Here is a 26,804-nt window from a genome sequence, read left to right as displayed (position 1 = left end):
CAGCTATAAACTGACTAAACAAATTTAAGCTGGAAGTTAGAGAAGGGCTTCCTCCCACCAGGTCAGTGAAGTTTTACAACAATCTCAGAGAAGCAGGAGTAAGAAAGTTGACTGCTTATAAGATTAGTTTTATCAGCCTTTGAACGAGGAGAGAGATAATTAGTTGGCAGATTCCTCCCAGCTTTTTTGTTTAGATGAACACCATGGCTTCTAACCTGAACTTGCAGAGGTAGCTGTGCATTTTCTTGTACATGTAACCTTATTCTTCACCAAAGAATAGATGCAGGACAGCACAGTGCATCCTCTTTCTGGCTGGGCTGCTCGTGTCTGGTCTCCTGCCAGAACGAAACAGGCACACTTGCAGTATTCATTCACAGCCCCACTGGTTACTGAGAAGTTGGGGCCCTGCCTGCATCAGAAGATGGAACTTGCCAGCTTGGAAGCACATTGTCAAGAAGAGGCTCAAGAGTATGTCTCCCCACTTGGGACCAGAGCAATCATTTCTTGTTGTGGAAGAGCAGTTGCTTTTATGTTTTATCTCCTGGATACTTAGTCTCGCATTATTGTAGTCGACAGCTGACACATTGGAGGGTAGGAATGCTATCCAGAGGGACATGGACAGGCATGATATGTGGCCCAGGCCAACTGTATGAAGTACAACAAGGCCAAGTGCAAAGTCCTGCACCTGGGTCAGGGCAGTCTCAAGCACATACAGGCTGGGCAGAGAATGGATTGAGAGCAGCCCTGAGGAGAAGGATTTGGGAGTGTCAACTGATGAAAGATTAAACATGAGCCGGCAATGTGCATTTGAAGCCCAGAAGGTCAACCGTATAATGGGTTGCATCAAGAGAAGTGACATCGAGAGAGGTGATTCTGCCCCTCTGCTCTCATGAGACCCCTTCTGGAGAACTGTATCCAGTTCTGAAGCTCCCAACACAAGAAGGAGATGGAGTTGATGGAGCCGTCCAGAGAAGGGCAACAAAGATGGTCAGAGGGCTGGAGTATCTCCTCTATGAGAACGGGATGAGAGAGCTGGGGCTCTTCAGCCTGGAGAAGGCTCCAAGGAGACCTTATAGCAGCCTTCCAGTACCTGAAGGGGGCCTACAGGAAAGCTGAGGAGGAATTTTTTATAAGGGCAAGTAGGGACAGGAGAAAGGGAAATGCTTGTAAATTGGAAGAGGATAGATTTTGACTAGATATTGGGAAGAAATTCTTTACTGCAAGGATGGTGAGACACTGGAACAGGTTGCCCAGCAAAGTTGTGAATGCTCCCTCCCTGGAAGCATTCAAGGCCAGAATGGGGTTTTGAGCAAATTGGTCTAGAGGGAGATGTCCCTGCCTATAGCAGGGGTTTGAAACTAGTTGTTCTTAAAGATCCCTTCTAGCCCAAATCATTCTATGATTCTATGATATAGGACTCGAGGGAATGCTTTTGGCTTGTTAGTAATGTATTGTAAAGAAAACAACCAAAAGGATTGAGGCTATCTGTAACTAGGGATGGGAGTAGAGGGAATGGCCTCAAGTTGCACTTGGGGAGGTTCAGGTTGGATGTTAGGAAAAGTTACTGCTCCAAAAAAGCAGTCAGGTGCTGGAGGGGGCTGCCCAGGGAGGTGGTTGAGTCATCATCCCTAGAGGTATTCCAGAAACATTAAGATGGTACTAAGGGACATGGTTTAGTGGGGAAATATTGGTGGACGGTTGGACTAGATGAGGCATGCATGCAGCCCCCACAGCTCTCAATGCAGCCCATCCTCTCTCTGCAATTTAAGGCAACTGCTCTTCTTGCTGAGCAGCTCCAGGCATGCAACCATTGCTCAGCAACAGCCAGTTAGTGCATTCTTAACTCTGTGTCAATGCAAAGCAAAGCACAGGGAGGGCAGGATGTGCTGTGCTGACTCAAGTGATGGCAAATAACTGTATGCATGTTGATATATTGGCTAAACGCAAGACTCTGAACAGTAAAGAATGCACAGATGTGCTTTCTGTTTTGATAAAGGAATTTGAAAACAGAATCACAGAATCATGGAATCCTTAGAGTTGGAAGGGATCTTTAAAGGTCATCAAATCCAACTCCTCTGCAACAAACAGGGACATCCACAGCTCAGTCAGGTGCTGAGAGCCTGGCCTAGCTTGGCTTTGAAAATCTCCAGGCTCCCACCATATATCTGGGCAACCAATTCCAGTGCCTTATCACCTTCACTATGAAAGACTTTTTCCTTGTGCCCTACCTAAATCTACTCTCTTTCAGCTTGAAACAATTTCCCCTTATTCTGTCACAATTAGACTCTGCTAAAGAGTCTGTCCCCTTCTTTCCTGTAGCTCCCCTTTAGATACTTGAAAGGTTGCTCTCAAGTCACCCTGGAGCCTTCACTTCTCCAAGCTGAACAGCCCCAGCTCTCTCAGCCTGTCCTCTTAAGGGAAAGTGTTCCAAGCCTTGGATCAGTTTTGTGGCCTTCCTCTGGACGTGTTCCAACAAGTCCATGTATCTCCTGTACTGAGGATGCCACATCTGAACACAATACTCCAGGTGAGGTCACACCAGCACTGAGTAGAGGGGCAGAATCACCACCTGCACACTGCAGGCCACGCTGCTCAAGCCTGTCCGGATCCCTCTGAATGACATCCCATCCCTCGAGTGTGTCAGCTACATCCCAGCTTGGGGTTTCAAGATTGCCAGAAAAAATGTCATCAATTTCTGTTTGCAAGACCATTTTCAGCTGATATAAATACATGACCTGCACGTTTTCAGATGAAATGCACAGAGTTGCAATCAGCAATCAGATATTAAACTCAAAAATCTGATCATGTTTCTACTGGACTTTCTGAATCCCTGTCCGAATTCTTAGCAGAGAAGACTATCCTTGGCTTTACAGTTACATCTTATCCACGTCATTGCTTTTTGCCAGTATACATTTTGAGCAGTTACTGTCAAAGATGAAGTATGGAAGAGTAAAATTCCATCAAAAATCTCTGATAAACACCTTGAAACAAAGCCATCACCATCAAACCAGTCTGGTGTGTTAGTTTCACAGAAACAAGGTCAAATATCCTATTTGTTTTGTGATTTTGTTCTTCTCTCTTTCTTTAAATGTCTTAAGAAAAAATAATTCAAGTTAAAATGTTCTGTTACTTGTATTAACAATATTGTATATTTTGCGAGGGTTGTTCTGGAAGTAATGCCTCCTGTTTTATTATGTTGGCCTATGATGTCAGAGGCGGATATTGGTGGTATGGTAGTAGAGGCTGAACCTTTCCACCAATATTCCTTTACATGTTGTTGCTGTGTGACAAATGGCAGCAGAGGGGCAGCCTGGTGCAATGATGTCTGACAATGAAGTGTGTATGAAGCAAAGGTGTGTCACTGAATTCCTCCATGCAGAAAAATTGCACCCACTGACATTCACTGATGCTTAATTGTTATTGAAACCAAACAGCAAATGTGAGCACAGTGAAGCTGTATCATAGAATCATATCGTATCATAGAATGGTCTGGGTTGAAAAGGACCACAAGGATCATCTAGTTTCAACCACCTGCTATGTGCACAGTCGCCAACCACCAGACCAGGCTGCCCAGCGCCACATCCAGCCTGGCCTTGAATGCCTCCAGGGATGGGGCATCCACAAGCTCCCTGGGCAATCTGTTCCAGTGCATCACCATTTCTGAGTGAAAAACTTCCTCCTAACATCTAACCTAAACCTCCCCTGTCTCAGTTTAAAACCATTCCCCCTTGTCCCATCACTATTAACCCATGTAAACAGTTGTTCCCCCTCCTGTTTATAAGCTCCCTTCAAGTACTGGAAGGCCAAGATGAGGTCTCCCTGGATCCTTCTCTTCTCCAAGCTAAACAATCCCAGTTCTCTCAACCTTTCTTCATAGGAGAGGTGCTCCAGCCCTCTGATCATCTTAGTGGCCCTCCTCTGGACTTGTTCCAAGGCCTCCTCATCTTTCTTGTGCTGGGGACCCCAGTCCTGGACGCAGTACTGCAGATGGGGCCTCACAAGAGCTGAGTAGATGGGGAAGGACAATCACCTCCCTCTCCCTGCTGATGTCCAGCTTCTTCTCTATGTGCTGTTTCAGCATTGATAACAGTGGGTCAGATTGTTATGAGCAAAGTATGCATGCTCTTGTTCATTGCTGGAGAAAATGCATAACTCGTGGTGACTGTGTTGAAAAACAGCTAAGAATTTTCTCTGTTGAATATTGTTACTATGCACCTTGTATAGATTGTTGTTTCCATGGAAATAAGTGGGAGGCATTACTTTTGGAGCAACCTAAGTATATGTGGACCAAAACAATTTCTAGAAAGTAAATGCAGTCCAGGCAAGCCGACAGGTTGCACACCCATGGGCTAGATGATCTTGGAGTCTTTTCCAACCTTCCATGAGATTCTATGAATGCTGCTGCTGCTAAATGCTTCGCAGCTATGCTTAGGATACTATTTAGTGGATATTGCTCCTGGGATCCAATTGATTAATAAAGCTGATTTTGCTATGTGAAGTCAGAACTGTAAGCCAGAAAATGTATAACGAATAATAAGTTTCCTCCTGTGAGATAAAGCAGTTGTTGCAGCAAGGAGAGTCGATTTTTGAAGGTGCTGGGCTGGCACAGCTTGGTCTGGCTGCTGGTCTGGCCTTTGCTGTGACTTTTTTCTGTTCTAGCTATTCAGTGACCACTCTGCACTTGAGGCTGCTGTATATCATTCACCAATCTCACAAATAGATGGGTTATAGTTGCTAACCCAGATCAGATGCTTTTAGACATCAGTGGAACAGCATGAACCACAGTGAGCGTGAAAGCTCAAGCCCATAACTAAGATCAAAACAATACCTTTATACTGATTGTCAGTTCTTCATTTTGTTTGTTGTTTATATAAGGTTTTAAAATGTGCTCTAGAGAACAAACATGGCAAGTAATGACAGCAATGTAATAAGAGTTTAGTACTGTGTATCTGTTTGATACAAAACAATAAAGCTAGTTTTGGACATAAGGATTGGTGGAGAAGGAAGTGGAGGGGTTTCAGTGCATGTGAGAGGATGGTTGCTCATATAAAGAATAAGCAGTAGGAAGTAGACAAGGTTCTATCTCAGATGAAGAGACATATAGCAGAGAGGAATTTTGATGCTAAATGGAAATTTGCTGAAAAAAAGTAATTTTTGAGAAGCATTGATGCTATTTTTGAAGTTAGGTCCCAAGTGATAAGTAACTGAAAGTGAAGAAAATAAGTAGGAAAACTTTTTTTTTCTTGATATTTTCTAATTTAATATTTTAGAAATATTGAAATGTTTTGACAAATTCAAAGTAGCTCTTTTAAAACATCTCATTTAAGATAATTTGAATTTTAAAAGAGCAAAAAGTTAGAGAACACTGTTTAATTGGCTATGCTGAACATTAGCTAGATGCTTAATTTTTTCAGTTAACTGAAAAACTCTATATGTTCCTATATGATTTTGTCCCCCATTATGTTACTTCCTGTTTTTTTATTCACTCAAGTCAGAGCTGCAATTATTCACAATTTCTATTATTTGGATGTGCTTCTTCTGGAAAACTGGCTATTTCCCTGTGCTTTTTTTCTAAGGCAATAATTTTTGTAACCATTTTCCATTTCAGCTTTGTTGGGTGGATTGCTCTGTTGTGATTGGTATATCTGTCTGTGGGTAATGCATTGTGTAGCACACTGAGCAAGGTGCTTGGCAAACAGCAGTGCAGTTTTGTATACTTTGCTAGTCTGTTCTTTGCCTCTGCAGACTCCTTGTAATATCACTTGATGGAACAAAAAAATTAGAACCACTTAGAGCAGTTTGATTTGAAAGGAAATGAAAATTGCTTTGTTCTGTATTCAGTAGCAGAAGATTCCAGTAGAGGTGAGATTTAGTTTAATTTTGAAGCATCTGCAGGTACAGGGGAAAAAAAGCATTAATTTTTCAGGCTACATAAATGAAAAAATCTACATTTTATCTTTTCCATTATGTAATTTGGATTCAGTGGAAACAGCAATGTTATGCAAATTTATGTTATAGGTCACGCAGTAAAGTGATAGCACTGGCAGCTAGAAGTGCCTTAAGTATTGTGCCTTCTGCCTAGCTGCTCTGCTTTCCCTGAGAGCGATGTATACTTTTTTGCTCATTTTTTCTAGTCACTCAAAACAAGTTTTTCTTCAGAACTGCTTTGTTTTTTCACTCATGCTGCAGGGTTATGGCAGGGTTAAATATTAGTGAAAGTTCCCACCAGTGGACCCAATCTTATTGTTCTCTATGTCTAATTTCAGGATATTTCTTCCATGCACACCTGTTTTTTTTTAGGTATTTATTGGTGTTCATTGCCATTTAGTCTCATCTTCCTTGCATCATTCAAATATTACATGCTGTAGAATTTGAGTTTTTTAGCAAGCCATCAGGAACAAGTGAAACCATCAACTTCTGAAAGCAGATTGTTTGTGTCTCTTAGAGGAAGTCAGTCTCTTAATTTGTCTTTCTGGACACATGGTGGGAACTGTGATACCATGTGGAGCTATGAGGTATACTAATGTATATCCATAGCATGTGTGATGGCTGTTAGTAGTTGAATTTCAGCTGATACTGTTACCTAAGAAAGCCAAAATTTGGTATTGGGTTGGGATGAGTATGTGAGCAAAGTGTGGGAAAGATAAGCTAACATGAATGAAATGAAAACAATCTGATGGTGACTGATTTCAGGTTGAGGGGCAGAAATCAATGAGATGAGATACAGATGATACAAGTTCTTGGGGTCCTTTCCCCAGCACAGTGCAGGACCCAAGGTTGAGGAGCCCTGGTGAGGTGCCTTCATTTGGCTCTTTGGCGTCAAAGTGATAGAAGTTTCTGCTCAGCTGGCTTGGCAAATGGCCAAAGTTAGAAAAAGTTGTCCTTTTATCTTAGAGTGAAGCCAGTGCTTTTTATACTTTTGTGCTTGCATATACACATGCTTTCTTCCTTCATTTCAATAATTAAACCATTTACATCTGTAATTGCTTGTTTCTTTGGATATAAATATTGAGTACAGCTGCACCAACTATAACATGCTTTTATACTGTTCTGTGGAGTTGTGCTTTATATTAAAGTTTTAAAATGCCCTCTGAAGCCAAAATGGCATCCAATTTTTTTCTTCTATTTTGATTATATTTTTTCTATTTTTATTATAATACTTAGGATATCAAATGATTAAAAAGGATAGCCAAATTAAATAAATTGAAGTTCTGAGTAGAAATGAACACGATGCTAGAAATTAATCATTGAAGACTTTTCTGTTGTCTTATTATTTGTTTTCCTTTAGGCTTTCTCTTCTCTGGCTTGTTTCCATAACTTCAGAGCAAAAAGGATTCTCATATACTGTGGTTTCAGGCAGTGGGGTTGTAAAACAAATGCCATCTGTCATAAGACCCATAAGATAAATATGGTAGTTAGCCCCTGATAACAGGTAGGAAAATCACTGCAAAACCTTTAGAGCTTAGTACAAAATACACTGCTGCAATTCCTTCCTGTTTCCCTTGTTAGCATGGAGAGGAAGTGGGAGTATTTCTACTCTGTTGGAGTGGTGCTGGGCACCCAGAAGACAGGATTTTTCAGGACAGCAGTTTTAAAACATGCAGTGTCTTTTAGTGAGACATTTTTTATTTGTCCTTCTGAGGTTTGCATTGGCCCATGACCGTGAGGTGGGATCCATTCTCACATTGTTCTACTCTGCTCACCTGTCTCAGTTCTAGTTTCTTATGGGGTAGTTGTGTTGGAGACCACTGCTGGGTGTCCAAGGATTGCATGATTCTTCATGGGCATGTAGGGATTCAGATTCCAGAGTCCAATAGCTCTCGTGTCAGCGTATGATTTATTCCACCTGCTTGATTGACTATGGTTGCTTTGATCTTGTTCTCAGCTTTCTGCTAAATCATAGAATCACAAGATTGGAAAGGACCTGCAAGATCATTTAGGACTTTGAGAGCATCTTGATGCTTTGCTGCCTGCTGGCAAAAGGCTGAACTCATAAGCACTATGCTTTGGAGAGGAAGAAAAGGATGTGCAGTGCACACAAAGCTCCTTACACGCAGGGAGATGATAGCTGCCTGCAGCCATGCCCCCTCAGGCACTTGTCAGATCAGCTTAGCAAGTCTGGTCACTATACCTGTAAGCTGCTGCAGATGCCTAGGAGCAGAGCTTTGCTGTGGGCAGCACAGGTGGCATGTTCAGGGCACATGTACAGGAGGCTGTGAGTAAATGGAGTTGCCAGAAGGCAGGAATGGTGAGCCCGTGAGCCCCCAGCCTGTTGGCTGCCCAAGGCTTTGTCCTTCGTGGTGTTCAAAACATGGCATCTATTTGGCATAGAAAAGCTTAAGCTGTCTGTCTTGAGGAGGTGGGAGAGTAACTATTAAGTGTGATAATGACAAGTAAGTTGTAGCCTTCGTAAGAGGCAGAATTTTTAATGGACGTAGTCATGTATTTATAGTACAGATAGCTTTATCTTAATTTGTATAATTACCTACAGGACTCAGGTGGTAAGAAATTACGTCCCAGCCACCACCACTGAGGAAGATGTATGTTATTTATGAAGGATTTCTTTTGGATGATGCCTCAGAACTTCCTGGCCCAAGTCATTTGCTTTTGCATCGCGTAAAATGACTCCTTCCAGTACAGATAGCTTTCTCAACTATAGGCTTGGGCAAGAGAACTAGACTGAAAAAAATGTATCAAAAAATTTTTGATGAATGGTGATTTGCCACTGACAACAATGCTGGCTTGTTTTTCTGTATGATATTTATTCATGTAAAGCTCTATAATGGTGTGATTACTTGTTTACACTTATACAAATGAGGTCTATCAGAGCCATATTTTTTGCAACTTGGAAAGTTTGAGAGGGGCATTCACGATGCAGTGTCATTAGGGTTATGTGTTTGTAGGAATCAAAATCAGCTGACACAGTTTCTATTTGATTCCATCAGTTCCGTGGGGGGATTCTGCAGATCAGTAAAATAGAAATGTTTGCTGAATGTGAAACAGATAATTCAGTATGACAATAGAAAAATGCGTAACGCCATGCAATGGGAATTATGTGACTTGTAAGGAGGAAAAAACCCCACAATAATAGCTTCTCTCTGGAAATGCTTGAGAACACAGGTCATGATATGATAAAGAGCACAGGAACTGTCACTAAATGTCAAGAAAAATTTTGGAGATACAAAGCAGAAAGAATCTTTGATGGATTATAACATGAAAGTGACAAAGCAGTTCCCAATCATTGGTCAGTTCTTAACACCTGACTTGAGTAGTTTTAATACAATGAACCAAACATAATGAGTAAATAAGCTACAACTCTTTTTTTTTTTTTTTAAGAATTTTTAAAAGTAACTTTTAAAGCAGATGAGAAGGAAAAAAAAAAGCTTTATCTATTTCTTTTATTGGTGACAGACATTTTCTTACAAAAAGCAGAGGCTTTGTGTTCAACAGGCAATGGAATAAGGTCCAGTTCTTATTTCTATAGCTCCTTCTCCCTATCATTGCTGTGGATTTCTCAGAGTTTGCTGAACAACCAGATTTCTGTTTGGAAAGGGCTCCAAAATCAATTGCCACAAGCAGGTAAAGTCTAGCAACCTGCCTGTATTTGTATAAATTAGCATTCAGCCTCATCCCTCTTTGGCCCACAAAAGGTTGAACTGATTGACATCTGAACAGCACTCAGACTGATTAGGAGGCAATGGCAGTTCTATTCCCCTCTATTTTCCCCTCTATTACATCTGTTACAAGACCTTTTCTAGTCATGACATGGTCCTGTCCCCCTACTCTGCACTATTGAGACCTCACCTGGAGTACTGTGTCTAGATGCACAGTCCTCAGTACAGGAGAGACATGGACTTCCTGAAGTGCATCCAGAGGAGAGCTGTAAAAATGATCCAAGGAATGGAACACCTCTCCTACGAGGACAGGCTGAGAGAGCTGAGGCTATTCAGCCTGAAGGCTCTGGGAGATCTGATAGAGGAGGCCTTTCAGTATCTAAGGAGAAGCTATAAGAAGGAAGAGGACAGTGTCTTTCACTGTGACTGTTGTGATAGGACAAGGGGATAAAGTTTCAACCTAAAAGAGGGGAGATTTAGATTTAATGTAAGGAAGAACATTTTAACAATAGTGGTGGTGAGGCAATGGAACTGAAAGTCCCATCCTTGGGGCCATTCAGTATCAGGCTGGACCAGGCTCTGAGCAACCATATCTGCGTGCGAATGTCCCTGTTTATTGTAGAGAAGTTGGACTAGATGACCTTTAAGGGTCCATTCTAACTCAAAAGATTCTATGATCTATGACATGATCATTTTGGGACCTTCAGTTCAGACTTTCAGTTCTGTTCTTTTCCCACTTCCATTCCCCTACACACTGACCAAGAAAATAGCCAAAATCCTAGTGTTGCTTTGTGAGATCTCTGATAATACAGAAGCCACTGAAGCCTTTACCAGCTGATGTATTCCTTGTGCTGTGTTAATGTTCTGAGAGCAATGGCTAAAAACATAACAAGGAAAAAAATAGGATGTTGAATATTAATCACCTTCAGAACCACAGCACTTGCTGCCATTAAATATCCCATTGAATTTTTGTATGAGCATAGAAGTATATATTCGATAAATACAGCTGACATGTCCTTTGAAGGGAGGTTAGGAAAGGCTACTTCTGAGCTTCTTTCTGCCTCCTCTTTAAAATGAAACCTAGAAACCCAACAACAGCTCAATAGAGGAGTGAAGACATCTGATCCCATATGACTTGCGGAGTACTTGTGCTATGATCATTTACAATAAAATATTCATCTGGTCATAGTATGGTAGTCTGTGTCATCTGATTAGATGCATTTCCAAACTATATAAAGCAATTGGAGATGACTGAGTAATAGAAAAGCATTTCAGAAGAATAAATATAGAACTGCTGGGTGTTAGCATACGTTGTACCTGCAACATGACAGCTCGTGGGCTGTGTAATATGTCCATTCAGGATCCTGGCAAATGAATTCCCACCTGTGTTCCTTTGAGACTATGAATACTAAAATTTGCTTTTTTTCACCCAACATTGCCCAGATTTTCTGATTGTAATCAGTAATGCCAGTTTTATGAGCAAATGACTGCTGGCTTGAGAGGATCTGAGAACTGAGGATCAAATTGAAGGAGTTCTTTCCCAGCCAGTCCAAGCTTGTACTTTAGTTCATTTGTTCCTTTGTTGTTCCAATTCAGAAGTTTATAAGATCCTGTTACAAACCAATTCTCCTTAATCTACTGGGGCCATCTGGGATAAGGAGGACTAAAAATGGTTGATTTATTTCTTTTAATCCAGAATGCTTCCACTTGCTGCCTTTCATTTTGTCACAACAGATACATTAGCACAACTGAGAGAATGGTAAATTGTAATCTGGAGGCAGAAACAAATGGCTGGTATGTAAAAGAAAAATAAACCTTTTAAAATAGTTTTGTCTCAAAAGAAAATCACTGAAGAGTGAAGTACTGTGGAAATGTTTCATGTTTTGCATGAAAGCTTTTTTGCTGATAAACAGTTGATCTTTATTGAAACACTTGAATGATACAACACTTGATGAACACTTGAATAATGCACCTTAATGCCAATGTTTTTGGTGACATCTATTTTTGACATTAACAAGAATGTGTAAGGGTATTTATGTAGGAATACTATGGATACAGAGGAAGGTTTTGCAATCTTCATCACTGGAGGCTTGTAAGAACAGAGTAAGCTGAATGTTTACCAGGATTGTTTTGTATATTTGATCTTTGTGTGGCTGATCCTGCCTCAAGATGGACTGGATGTACTTGAGCAACTTTTCAAGGTTTTGGAAGTCATGATTTTTATGATTCAGTGATGCATGAGACATCCACAGTTCCCACTGGAGCAATGAATTCTCAGCATCCTTGAAAAGCCAAAGTCAGCATGTGCTGACTTATGGCTCCAGAATTAATCAGTGTTGTTGCAAATATGATTAAAATTGAATGGAGGAGGGAGGAAAGAGTGTAAGGATTCAAATTCTGGCTCATATATGTACATCCACCTGCAAAGGAGGTTTTTTTTGTTTTGTTTTGTTTTGTTTTGTTTTGTTTTTGTTTTTGTTTTTTTTTAACAGTAACACTTACTTGCCAAAGTCTGTGTACTTTGCTGGAGAGGGAAGAAATGCCACATGGCACTTTTGTCCTGAGTAGGCAGTACAATTTCAGTTCTCTCTGGTGTTGCCAGTAATGGCCATTTAATGCTAGACTTTGCAATCTGGAAATGAGACCAGTATGCCTGCATGGGTTAGTAATTTCTTATATTCCAAAAGCAAATGTGTTGTCTGCAGTTTAGGGCTCAGACTCTGACTAAACAGTGAAGAGCCCTTTTGCTTTGTGCTCATAGACTTCCTTCTCCTCCTCCTCTCTTGAAAGTTCTGCCCAGAGAAATGGCTTTTTCCCCACATGAGGTCCTGTCATGGAGTTCTGCTGCCATTAATGTTCTGTCATGTTGTCAGGCTGTGATGACTCAGACACGTAAAAAAAATCCTACGTTCTTGCTCAACTAAAATAGCCTAAGAACAATTTTTTTTTAAAGCAAATTTTAATGCAATTAGTTACGTCATGTTTTCTTTTTGAAAGCTATAATGGATCTCTCAGTTTTGCTGCTTGAACTGATGCTTCTTGAATGTGTTACTATTTTTTAAACAAAGTTTAGTTCTGTTGGAGTCCACTTGAGATCTTTCACAGATGGGGAAAAACAGAAAAGTCATCAATAGCTTTGAAAGGGCCATGCATGTCTTTAAGTTTAGGGCAGGGTTTCTCAGTTCAGTTTTCAAACATGTCAATAAATAGTTCTTGAAGAAGTGAAAAACTTCAAACAAACAAAAAACATAAAAAGACACCTGCACATATTTATTTTTGTATGAGCAAAGAAGCATAATGGGAAAAATAGAGGTGATAATGCGACTGTCAAAGCTGAGCCTATGTTTTACAGAGTTGAAAATAAAAATCACTCTTCCAACACTATATGAGAAAGTACATGGCTCCTCAGCTGGAAACGGTGATGTAAGTCATCCTGATGGGGAATCTGTGCCCAACTGACAATGTGCCTGACCGACCTAATGGGGTGCCATCTAGAGAGACAAGCTTTGGCCTTTGAAGGATACAGATGTCTCAGCAGGATGCAGCGGGGCCTAGTGCAGGCTGTGTCCCAGCTGCACCTTCCGTGCACATCTCCCAGCTTACCTGCAGGGACAGTGAAGTGCCACAAAGTTATAGAGCCAGAGACAGTGGGCTGGAGTGCAAGCTTGTGGGATGAGAGGTGAAGACTCCTCACTTTATTCTTGCTTAGATTCACTGACCAGCTGACCTCTCTCCTGCACAGTTCTGGGCTATGGCAAGCAGCACTCTTCTGTGTCCTAGGTTCAGAGTCTTGCAATGTATTTCGCAGCACTGGGGGTTAGAAACCTTTCCTGCTGAAAGCTTTCATTCTGGCTTTGAGGGCTGGGTTTTATAGCTGTGAAATACAAGCTTACATCTATTCTGAAGGGCTGACTGCATTCTGCTGGCTGCCTGGCTCATAGTTTGTAGCATGTTAATATGAGACTTTTCATCTCAGTTTATTCATAAGGTAGAAGTTTCACAGCACTCTTTGCAGAAGAGCTAGATTTTTGATTCACTCCTTAAGCTCTCACTGCGTGTCCTTTCTGCAAAAGCAGTTGAGGCATGGGAGGGTGAGGAGACTGAAGGCTTCCTGATGCTGTAAAGAGAGGTGGAGAATGAATGCTGCAGTTTCAACATTGGCATTAGTGGCACTGCCACCATTGTGATTCTGTTTGATTATTGATGGTGAGTTGCACTAACAGTGTAGAAGTGGGTGTAGTTACAGTATGACTGCATGGCTTCAATTAGTAGAATTGCTTTTGCCTAGCAGCAAAGATAGCTAACCATTAGTATCTACAGGTGTGGCACATTCTGATGTGTTTGGACTGCTGCCAGTGCTTGCAAGACTGGGATCAGAACCATTGGCACCAGATCCCCAGCGAGACCATTAAACGTGGATAGCAGCAGCCTCCATGAGAGAGCCCTGGTCACCAGAGTGGTGCTGCCAGGATCAAGTTGCAAGCTGAGAAGCTGGCACATCCTCACGCTCTATCACTTTTATCAAAACTGCAACAAAATCCACTAAGACTGTGGTATGTACTGGGTTTCTATGAGCACAGTCATGTAGGTGGCTGCCACGCAGCATGGTTTGTGTTCCTCTTAGTAAAACTCTTAATGAGAATAATTATTAGTTTGAGGCATGCAGAGACTGGAAATTACAAGGAAGGGTGAACAAGGTTTGTGCTGCTATCACGAAGACACCCTGAGGAATGTTAAAGTGGGCTTGTTCCAGCAATTACTGTGTGCGCGTGAGATATTTGTGTACAGCTGAGCAAAGCGTGGTTTCATGCAGTCATTGATGTAGATCCTCTTTAAAGATAGCACTGTGGGAGGAATATCGGGAAAGGTATGGGTTTTTCTGCAAATTTCTACTGCAAGCAGAGTTACATGTGATAAGGTCAGTGAAATCTTTTTTTTTTTCAAGTACGTATTTTCACAGAGATGCATTCTTTGTTTTTGCTATGCAAACAAGCTTTTTGCTGGATAATCTGATTCAATTTTGACTTATTTTTGAATGCTTGTTGTCTCTTAAACAAAAGATTTCTGTGACTTTATCTGCAAATTTGCGTTCAGACAAGGGTCATGCAACTGAGCTCTGTTTGAAATATCAGTGAAGTGTAAACAACTCATTTCTACTACTAAACCTCTTTGGAAATGAAGTGGCAGGGCAAACTGAATTTAAAGTAGAGCCCAAATCAAAGGGTGGATTTGGGACCATCCACTAAGGACTGGATTAATAACAAAAGATTAGGAAAAATTAAAAGGTATTTTAGAGTATACAGCTGAGTATGTAGGCAGGAAGCCTATGGTCAAAAGATAAATTACGTCAGAACAGATTCAGAACAAATAAAGGATACTTGAAGAGGTAATTATGTGTTATAGGGGAGTAAAATAATGAAAAAATCAATTTATGCATAAGGAATAAATCTGTGCCTGCCAACACTCAATCAGTTCATCTCTAAACCCAGAATTCATAGAGCTTGAACAGGATGTTGAAGACATCTGCCATGTTAGTAGTGGATCCACATGTCTTCCTCCAGTGTTCAGCAATTCCAGCTTTCCATGACTGCATCAATCTAAATATACTTGTTGGTTTTTTTCACAGCATAGTGCTTAAGCTCAGCTTTACAAGCTGGTGCATATGCATGCCCGTGCTTCAGTCCTGATGAATTAGTTACCTTCTTCTGGTCCTAAACATGTTGTCTTAAAATGTATTTAAGCATATAGATAAATGTGCTTTGCAAAGAATTTGTTTTCTGTGTTCTCCTGTAAAATCATAGAGGGTTCTAACTTTAACCTTGTGTAGGAGTGTGTATTTTTTATTAATTATTTTTTGTTTTGTTTTGTTTTAAAGACTGATTCTGGCCCCTAACACTACATTCTGTGCCCACTAATAGTTCTTATAGTTCTTTTTTCTGCAGATCTGTTTTCCTAAAGCTTTTGAGATTTAAACTGCTGCTGGACCAGCATTTTATACGGACCTTCCCTCAGTGAAAAGATCTGTGTAGCATGTTGGCTGAGGGAAAAGTACTGATCTCTAGATTTTGGAGCAAAGGGAGAAAATGATCATCTCAGCTGACTGCACGTTTATCCAGTCCGTAGATTCTGATGTTTAACTCCACAGCTGGAGCTTGACAGAGAGTGTATTTTTAGGATAGCATCCAGGCTTGGTCTGAAGACTCCAAGTGCTGCAGAGCTTACCACAATCTTTGGGAATTACTTCCAATTGTCAATTTCCTTTTCTTTCAAAAATCTGTACCTTACTTTGTTTGACCTTATTAATTTCTGAAGTCTGGATATTTTTTCTTGACTACTGCTGCAGAACTGTGGAGCCCTTTCATTTCCCATAGTATTTCCAGTGATCAGTGGTTTATATTTTGTGGAATCAGAAGAATTACTTTATACTTCAGTTAGACAGATACTTTTTACATATATCTCAGCACTAGGGGTCTGACATAATAAAAATATGCTATTTTAGAAAAGGGACTGTAGTGCTTTTTAGTTCAGTTGCTAATCATTTGTTTATGATGAACTATAGTTCATGGCAGGGATATTAGTACTAGGAAAGAAAGGGTATTGAGTACAGTTTGTATTAATAGTGTGTTTGTAGCGTAGAAATCATGGTAGTCTCCGAAAATACTATTTTTGGTATTTCCTTGAACACATCAAACATGCTTTGTAGATGGCATTGAGTTCTCTCTTACTTTGTTTTCATAAGCAATTCTCATGGAATCATAGGTCCAGATGATATCAAAAGGTGTCTGGTTGATTGCCATGATCCTATATAAGGTAAGTAATCAGTATAAGCCTATATGACCCTCCTTTTATTCTTTTCTTCTGAGAAGCTGAATACAATCAAATATGCTATGTCCAGAGGATAAAAATTGTAAAGAGTAGAATTTTCCAAAAGCCTGAGCAGTAATCCAGATGTATCCCTCAGAAACCACGTCAGATCAATGGGAGTCGATATTGGAAAATTCTGCCTCAGTGCGTTTGTCTCGCTGCTTAATGAGTAATTATTGCTCCTGTTTTCTCCTTAGGGCTCTTCCTGCAATGATGCAGTGGGTCCGAACTCAGAAGCCAGGAGAAAGTGGTGTGAATATTATCACTGCAGATTTTGTAGAACTCGGTGACTTTATCAGCACTGTTATAAAGCTCAACGATACCCTGGATGAAGGTGAAGATGACACTACTTGATAGTACTGCAGTATGTTTGTTGTTGCGCTACTTACAATTAAAAAAAAAAAAAAAAAAAAAAAAAAAAAAAAAAAAAGGTTTCATTTTAAAAGAAATGTTGTGTAAAACACTGATCTTTCTAAAACACATTGAAGTGTTTAGGGCTTTAGTGGCTGAGCTTAGGGGAAATATTTTAATCAGTTATGGTCATTTTTTACATTTGTGTTTCACATGAAGAGCAAAACTAACCATGTTTACAGTGTTTGATATAAGAAGACCATTTACATGTTTTCCATGAGATACCAAATGCAATTCTTGTGTTCTGTGGTTATGAGCAGTGCCAAGAAATTCGCTGCTTTCAGCATAGTGGGATGTGTGTTGTCCTCTGACTGCCCATAGCAGAATTCCCAAGGTGTGAACATTACACCAGGCATCTGAGGACAGTATATATAGCCCTAAAATTTTAAACCACTACACTTCATCTGTTAGGTGATTTCATGCACTGTATTTATTGATAGCTACAGGTTTAAATGCCTTTGTGAAGTAAATACAAGTCATGGCTCCAACTCGTGTATAATCACTGGACAGTAAACATGATGCATTACTCAGCTTGCACAGAGCATTGACTAAATCCTGCTTGTTTTTATTTCTCAGAATGGAGTTTTTTCATTGCCCTAGGTTAAGTAAGTCAGCAGTTACGTGTTGATGGGCTAAGTCTGTACTAGGTGCTGCCAATGTACATTTTCCATGGCTTTAGCAGGTATAGCCATTTTTCTTGGCTTTAGTTAGGCCAGCTTGGAGCACTTGCTCCTTCCCAGGATCATTCTCATTTGAGAGTCTGATCCAACATCCATTGAATTTAATAGAGAAATTTACCGTGTTTAGCATGGACTGAGCATGGAATCAATGAGCAGGATTTTGTCCTATAGTAGAAATATGCTTTCTGCAGGATTAAAAATATAGTTTAGAAAAAATAGATGGAGTGTGAGCTTCTTTTTGGAGTATCTGTAAATACAACACTTCTCTACTGATTAAAAAAAAAAAAAAATCAGTGCCAGTTTCACAGTGAAGAACTGCTGTACTAAAGAGTGTAGCAGTTCAGTATCTAGCTAAAGACAATATGCTATAGTCCTTACAGTGTACGTGGGAAATAATGCAGCATAACACAAGCTTAGAAGTCTGTTGAATGGCACTGTCCTAGCAGTGGTATCTCTGATCACTGCGCTTTTAACAAAGCATATAAAATATAAATATATGGAAAAGTTAGAAAGTTATAAAATAAGAGCATTGCCACTGTATAACACCTAACTGGATATAGTGCCATCAGTCAGATGTCCTTATTACATCAATGCATATACACTCAGCTTTGGAAAGCAAAATGTTTCATTTGTACAAACCAATAGATGCTATATGGTCATACAAGGAAAATGCTCTTTGAAATATTACAGTGCTTTATACGATAAGACTAGGGTCAAATTCCATTGATATTGCTGGAACTTTCCACTCAGTGAGAAGGGAGAAAAGCATCATATGGTACTTTGCTATTTTCTGTCAGATGGTAATGACTACCATCTATCATCAGATTCTATCACAAAAAAAATGGTCTCATTGAAACAGGTGAGTTATGGGGGATTTGTTGGTTGGTTTTGTTGTGTTTTGTTGTTGTTGTAGGGTTTTTTTAATCGTTTTATGAAGAAGTGGGTTAAAATGAACACTTGCTGCTATTTTGTATTGAGAGAGGGTGCCTTGAAAAATGTGTGTGTGTGTGCGTGTGTGTGTGTGTGTGTACAGCAGAGAAACATTTAGGTGTATCCATACTATGAAGACACATTTTAAATGTATGTATACAATACAAGGACATCCATGCACACTTCCATAGTGCTATTCTGGAGAAGAAAACTGTAAGTGGTAGAAAGTTATAATGCCTCCTGGACGAGCAATTTTGTGTCTAAGAGGGTAAAAATCATCCTTAGTGAAATCTGTGATCTAAGCCAGTTAGGTTTTGTACAGCATTAACATTTGACTCAAATTGATCTAAAATATTTACCAAGAGCCACAGCCCATCTTTGCATTGAACAAGGGGTAGAGCTTGGTGTTTCATCCAGGACTACACAAGATGTCAGGAGGGTTGGTGCACATTGTTGTCAGTTTCCACAGCTTCATCAAGCAAAATTAATGTAATGGACACATAAAGTAAAACCAGAGCAACTGTGTTCAGGAAGCCTGTGCAAACTGAAAACTTACTTTACTTAGTTCGTAAAGCGTTTCCTTTTCTTCCATGTGGAGTGTGTCATAGAGAAACATGAAAATGTTTGCTTGTTTATTCAACACGTGGTGTGAAGTGCTCCTTTTATCCTTTTGTGTAGCTGGATTTACTTGCTTCCAGATTCTTCCTGTCATTCTTTAGCTACTTAGTATATGCTAGGCTATCCTTCTAATACTGTAAAACAATCAGGATCTTTAGATGGAGCAAAAACCTGGTTTGTTCTTTTGGATTCTGGCTGACATTCTGTTGGATCTAAGAGCACCAACAGTGAATTCCTCCTGGGACCCTTGGCTCAAATATACACCAGACACACCAGGTCTTTCGCTTACACAAAGGTGTACACAAAGCAAATGTTCTGCTTGTTGAAGAAAACGTGTGTTTGTGTGTGTGTGTGCCTATGTATATGAATAAATATAAAGCTATATATCTTCAGCTTATTGACATTGTTATGAAATGTTTGCTTAGCATAATTGTCATTTGGGTGCTGGAAAATAAAAACAAAAGCAAAAAAAAAAAAAAAACAACAATCCTCTGACAAGAAGGATAATAGACAAATCACATAGTTTCTCCATTAACTGGGGAAAATGTTAAATTTTGGTCAGAAAATTTGTTTTCATTTTGCTGTCAATCTCCTTTCTGTTGGAGAAGCACAGTACCTTATGATGGGGACAGGTAAACAAACTTGCCTTAATTACTAAAATAAAAAAGTGGAGGTGGGGGGAAGCATGCTATTCACTCTTTCCTGGCGATTTCATCTGTAAGGCACCAAAACTGTAATCAAACTGTCTTGATGGGGATACACTCCCAGCTGGATATCATCTGGGAGATCTCGCCAGAAAAGAACAAGCCAGAAAAGACTATGCAGCACAACTGGACCACTCTAGAGGCCCGTGTTGCCATCCATATGCAGCTAAAACTTTCTGATTTCATCCAGAAATGTGCTTGCAGAAGAACTGCAGGACTGGGTCAGACTAGTTGTCTGACCTCATTCATTTGAGAAGTTTGTACCCGTGTGTTATGAGGGATCCTGCGTGGAAAGTTAGATGGTTGTAATTGGACTATCAGAGGAAAAATACCTGTCTACACTGTTGATCTCCATGAGCATCCTTTTATTTAAAATGTGATGTCACTTGCTGTCGAAGCATTTTCTCCTCCTGTGTTCATTTTCCCCCGTGCTATGTTCACTGGGTGCATGTGAAGCAGCATTGCTTTCTGACCTTTTTGTGTGATTTCTTACATTTTCTTTCAGTCATGGAAAGTTACAACTGCCTCATACAACTCAAGTTGAAAGGCAATGGAGCAGTTTCTTAGCCAGTGTAAAGCTAAGTGGCTCCATCTTTCAGTTCATGTAGCTGAGGGTCTCTTCGTTTGATGTTGATACAACTTGAGTTGATGGTAAACAATACAGCAGCTGGTTCCAGGAGTACGAGTCCAGCCTTGGGCAAAGACTCAGAACCAGACCAAAGGAGCCTAGTTTTAAAGTCAGGGGACTATTCTTTTGCTGTTGGTTATGCTACTAGTTGTACAGGTTCTGCCATTTCAAGCCATTCTTTTAGACATACATATGTGTGTGTATATATTTGCACATTTGTGTGAGGGAATGTGCAATTCTGTATGCTGGGCTAAGTCCTTCTGTCATACTGATACAAATCTAGGCCATTTCTAGAAACTTCAAAGCATTTACTAATGTTTTACCCTGGGATGAGAGGGAGCAGATAGTCATTGACTAGTAAGTATATGCTGTGTTGCAAAGGACATAAAAAAAGCAGTTAACTCCGCTAGATTGAAGAAATGGAGTGCTGTGAAAATATAGCTCTAGTGCTGTTTATGCTGACTATAGTATTTGGAGCATTAGGTGTTAGCAACTGAGCAGACTATTTGGTGACTTCAAGAGTTCAGTTAACATCATTCTAAACTTCTAAACTCTTTTTCAGTGAAGTAAAAGCTAATAGCGTATATGATGTATTTGCCATATCTCAGTGGTCGCTTCTGTGTTACATACAGTCATTGTTTTTCTGAATCGTACATGTTTATCAATGGTGAGGTTAAAATATGCTCTATAGTGTGTGCAATGTATTGATTGTAGGTATGTTGGAGTTCAGTGATGTATTTAGTTCTAACTGTGCTGCTGTTTTGTAGATATGTGTGTGTATGGAAGTATGGATTGTCTACAGTGTATGAGGAAATAATAATTAATCCTAAAGGAAAAGGGCAGTTATGTAACCTGCCTTAATGCATTTGCATAATCTTGTTTAAAGTCCATAATTATGAGTTCTGATTTCAGGCATTACTGGGGATTGACTGTAGGGTTGACTCCCTCACTTCTCTGCATTAAGGAGTTAAACTTGAAGTTACCTGGAGCTCATTTACATATCGATAAACAGAGAATAGCACGTTTGCACAACCTTGATTGTACATGGTGGCAGAAATGTGGTTTCCTGTGTGCTACAGAGCAAATCACTTCTGCACACACACTGCTCCTGTTGATGCCAGCAGGAATCATGTTCATGCAATTGAAAAGTCTGAATTTCCTCTTCTGGGATGCAGACATGACATTAAGGTTGTGGTACCCTGCCTTTATGGAAGTGTCTGGGTGCTGTGCAGTACTGTTCATGTCTCATATTGGAATTTAGCTGTAAGTTTGCAGTAAGAGCTTTGAACTCTGTTCCAATCCAGATAGGACTCTAAAAATCCTTATGTAAAAAGGATGAATATTTGAGGCTGAGCAGCCTGGCCTTGTATACCCACCTACAGCATTCTGCTTTCAGGAGCCTTGACAGCTTAAATTAAGATGTTTGTAGTAAATTCCTGAAGGCTGACAGGGCCTAGTGCTCTAGGAAGGGGAATGTAAATCTCTTTATTGCCCACAGGTATGACCTCTCCCCCCTACCATTCCTACAACTAAATCTAGCTCTCCTTTCATGGTTTTATGTGAGAGATGCCTCTGCTTGATTCTAAGGGTGATGCTGAAAGACATGAAGAACAAGGAGTGTGCCTCATGCCTAGCTGGTTGAATAACAGTAGGCAGAGCATTCTTGCTTGGCATGAAGTCAGCCTCAGCAAGGCTTACTTAACCAGTGACAGAAGGGAGGCAGAATTCTGCTTCGAGACCCTCTTCTGTTATCTTTGTCCAGCTACAGTGCAGCATCTTTCCAGTTTTCTCCTTTGTCTCTGTTCAGTGTTCCTCATCTCAGCTTTCACATTCTCATCCCTTAACTACTTGTGGTGAATAGCGTTATGCTCAAAGTGAGTATTACAGGTTTGTCATCCTCACTAGACCATCACAGTTCACAAGTTCTTACAAAGTAGGCTGCTAAAAGATGGCACTGTCTGATATCCGATGGTTATCTCCACACTCCAGATGACATACACATGTCCTCTTTGAAGGACTTCACCTTGCCTGGTGAGAACTCAATCATGCGCTTTCTCTCTTCAAATTAAAGACAAACTGGATGATAAGCCAATGAGGGTCTCTTAAGTTTTTGATGCAGTTAGGCTTTTTTTTTCTGCAGTGGAATAACAAAGACTAGTCTCTTCCCTTGTTTTTAGGTTCTGCCAAAGTCACTTCGATCAGCAAATTCCTAGAGTGGTTTGAATGCTTGAACTGGAAAATCAGTTTTGCTGTGAAGCTGGGATCCTTAAAGCAGAATCCTAGGCTCTACATATAAGTATTACTATTGAAAATGATGATACAAACTTAAAATTATAACTTTAAAAGAAATAGAAAGGCTTGTCAGGACAGATGTTTTTTGCCTGTCTCAGACATGAGTAGCTTTAGGATCATGCAAAGTGATAATTAGGATGTTACTGCCACACTGCCTCCTGATGACGTTCAGGTCTCTGTACAGAAGCCTTATTATTCCAAATGAGCATTAATGCATTTGAATGACTTTCTCCATTTCTGTGGGAAGAACGAATGTGTAACATTGAGGACATGGAGCTCCATGTGTGTTGTGCCCACAAAGGTTCACAGAGCTGCACCTTCTCTTTTTAGGATCTACTTAATGGTACTTTAATAAATGTTGTGTAAAAAATGCCTACAGTTCTGTATAGCAAATGTGAATTTTTATGAGAAGAATGTGTATTAATGTATAAATAAATAAATAAATACTGTTTCTTTGTATCTAGTGAAACATCTAATAAAGTTCTGGTATGTGTGCTCTTGGTTTACTGCTTCATTACTGCATTCCAGGTGTTATATATGAGAGGCCTCTTAAACACTGTCTTTAAGGTGGGCTCAAATCAGCTGTTAAACTCAAGCTGTCAGAGGCATGTAGAGACTGTCCTCTGAGGGCACTGCGGTTTCTGTGCGACCACTGAACACCACAGGACACTGGATGCATTTGTATCATGGGGATACAGCAGGCTCTGTTGTTCCTCTTCCATTTGGCAGGGCTTTCCAGGTCCAGTGTGCCTCTGCCACTAAGCCCTAGGGCCCCTCTCTATAGCCTAGATGAGCCCATGCAGCTGTGTCTTGTACTAAGGAGGGAGATGGAAACAAGGGACTCCCAAAACTGGATTGTCTCTGTCATGGTTTGTGCAGCAATCTGATGATATAGAATCATAGAACCTTTAGTGTTGGAAGGGATTTCTAAGTGTCATCTAGTCCAACTCCCCTGCAGTGAGCAGAGGCATCCATAGCTACATCAGGTTGCACGGAGTTTGAACCAGCCTGGCCTTGAAAGTCTCCAGGGATGGGGTAGGGCATCCACCCACATCTCTGGGCAACCTGTTCTGATGCTTCACCACTCGCACCGTAAAAGAAAGACCTTTCTGTTATATCTTACCTAATTCTATGCTTTTTAAGCTTGAAACAATTTCCCCTTGTTCTGTCACCACAGGCCCTGCTACAGAGTCTGTCACCTTCTTTCTTGTAGCTCCCCTCTATATACTGAAAGGCTGCTATCTGGTCACCCTGCAACCTTCTCTTCTCCAAATGTCTCAGCCAGTCCTTGTAGGAGAGGTGTTCTATTCAATGGATCCTTTTTGTGGCCCTTCTCTGAATACATTCTAACAAGTTCATGTCTTTCCTCTATTGCGGCCTCCACATCTGAACACAGTACTCCAGGTGAGGCCTCACCAGCACAGAGTAGAGGGGCACAGAGGATCACCTCCTTCATCCTGCTGGCCATGCTTCTTTTGATGCAGCCCAGGATATGCTTGGCTTTCTGGGCTGTGAGGGCACATTGCTGGCTCATGTCCAGCTTCCCATTCACTAGTACTACCACGTCTTTTTTGGCAGGGCTGCTCTCAGTCCTTTCATCCCCCAGCTTGTATTGGTAGTGGATGTTGCCTTGACCCAGATGCAAGACCTTGCACTTGGATTTGTTTGAACCTTATGAGGTTCAAGCCTGCCTAAGTCCCTCTGGATGGCATCCCATCCCTCTGGTGTGAACCACACCCCAGAGCTTCATGTCATCCACAAACTAGCTGAAGGTGCACTCAATCCCGCTGTTGATGTCATTGATGAAGATATTAAAGAGTATTGATTCCAGCACTGACCCACTTGCCACTAATCTCCATCCAGACATATTGACCACCACCCTCTGGTCTCTGTCTTGCAGCCAGATATCTGAGAATACAGTCAGCTGAGATGCTGTTACATTTAAGAGGTAGTTGTAACACTGAAGCAAAACAGGTATTTATCAAAGCGTTTTGATTCCAGAAAGTGGTGTACTTAAGCCTCTGAATCTGGGAGAAAGGTAAAAGAATGTTTTACATGTAGATGTTTTTCAACATGATAAGCAAGTGCAATTAAAATGCAACTATTCTCTTGGAAGATCAATTTTAAATAGACTTTATGGAAATAAGCAATTTGTGGGCATATTGTAAGTGATAAATATGAATTCCAGGTTTTTGGCCTGTTTTTTTTGTTCCTTGGTACCCCAGCTGCAGCTTCTGGCATTTTCATTTATTTTTCTCCCTGCAGCTAGATTTCTGAGGAAAAATTAATTGCAACTAAGTGTATTGGTTGGAATCAAAGAAACTTAAATAACTGGTCTTAAATGAGTTTAAACATTCAAGTGCAAAACACTGATAGGAAGAATGAATTTTAGACATGATTTGCCTTTTTTTTTTTTTTTTTTTTTTTGGTCATAGTTTCTGTTTTCCAAAGATAGGTTAATCCTTATAGGGAGCCATTAAGACCTGGCTTAGCAAGTAAATGCAACAGCACATTACACTTACTTGTTTGCCAGACAGCAGGCTAAGCTATACATATGCATAGACAAGATGTTATTTTAACATACATTCCTGTACATTCCTCTAATTGTGTTAGGAAACAGTACATTGTATTTCTTATTTATACATTTATTTTTTGGAGTTCTTTTCTTTATAGTGTCTCCTGAAGATGATTAAGTGAATTAACATGCACAAAATCTACACTAATAAAATTGGTAAATAAATTTGACATGGATCCCAAAGTAAACTCTCTATTGACTGAAGTCTATGGAAAGTGATTTTTTTAAAATAAAATAATTACAGAGAGTTTATGATTTGAGTAGAATTTTTCTAGCACTTCTCTTAACTTTTTTAAGACCAAAAGTCCTCAAGTACTTGTACTATACAAGTACAAAAAGAGAATAAATCTTGCTGGTCCGTGCTGCCCCGATCCCAGCTGCCACAAGTCGATCTCTCCAGGAGTCTCTATGCCCAGATTCTTAGCTGGGGATCTCACCCGTTTTGTTTTTTTTAATGATTGCACATGTTTCAATATCAACAAAGTGGCAACTACTTAACAGTAGTAGGCAGTGAATGTAAGCTTTAATTTGGACCACTATCAGTCAACTCTTCCAACACTTCCAAATTAAGGCCCTTGCACTGTGTACGCAGTGAGCAACTGAACTATCAATAGAAATCAGCCACTAACAAATTATTCCCAATGTTTTTAGCCAGTGAGAAGATTGGAAGACCAATCCATCTGAAGACCAGAGCATAGCTGTTATTTGACAGAAGTATGAACTACTTCCTCTTCACCCAGTGCTTATCTTCTCCGTCCCGTGTATGCCATTGATGCATCTCAAAAAATATTTGAGTTCTCATTTAACTGGCAAATTTAATACCACATTCTTTAGGGTAATCAAAAAATAAAATACTGCATTGGTCTTTGGACATCTGGGGGTTGTATTACTCTGCAATAAAACCCAGCAAGTTGCACTTTGCATTTTTTACCACATTTTTACTCATTAGAAGAAATGTTTCAAGTGCATTTTAAGTGTATGAACACGATAGAAGCATATTGAAATGCTTTGAACCCTGTAACACATTAGGCAATTGAGGGAGAAGAAAAACATGCCTTCACCTATCCTGGGTCTTAAGGTTATGCAGTCCTTAAACACTTCATTTGATACAGGTATTTTCTAGTCTCATTCAGTGTTATTTACCTAGCCATGTATAATTGACTACTTAAATGTATCCCCAAAACCCTGGTAAATTTGTATAAGATATCTCTATGAAAGAAAGAAAGGTGGTACTCTGTGCATCACAGCTCTGAGAAAAACAGGTTAAAGGAACTCAGGGAAGGGATGGAGGGCCCAGGGTGGCTCCCAAAAGGGACTTGCTGTGAAGAGAAATGTGTTTTGGAAGAATTGATGCAAAGGTGGGAAAACCTCAGACCTGGGCAATTGCATCAGTAGTTATTGCGTGGGCTGGGGCTGGGTTTGCTTCTTGTTAAGATGCAACAGTAAATGCTCCAGGTGGCTCGTCTAGCTGGGAGACACAGCTGTATA

The 26,804-nt window shown here is 40.2% G+C and overlaps 1 protein-coding gene across 7 annotated transcripts in view; it reads left to right on the top strand.

Annotated features, from left to right (window-relative positions):
- Positions 1-23,236, top strand: part of PLCXD3 (phosphatidylinositol specific phospholipase C X domain containing 3) — a 98,318-nt gene extending 75,082 nt beyond the window's left edge. For all 7 annotated transcript variants that reach the window (XM_085212936.1, XM_085212937.1, XM_085212941.1 and 4 more), the window contains one exon: positions 16,676-23,236. In XM_085212936.1, the coding sequence (XP_085069062.1) occupies positions 16,676-16,832 (157 nt within the window). In that variant the 3' untranslated portion in view covers positions 16,833-23,236. The remainder of the gene's footprint in view (positions 1-16,675) is intronic.
- Positions 23,237-26,804: the final 3,568 nt, after the last annotated feature.

This window comes from Meleagris gallopavo, chromosome Z, assembly GCF_905368555.1.
Source record: "Meleagris gallopavo chromosome Z, MGAL_WU_HG_1.1, whole genome shotgun sequence".
NCBI lineage: Eukaryota > Metazoa > Chordata > Aves > Galliformes > Phasianidae > Meleagris > Meleagris gallopavo.
Note: the sequence above shows the minus strand (reverse complement) of the source record. Positions and strands in the feature narration are given on the sequence as shown.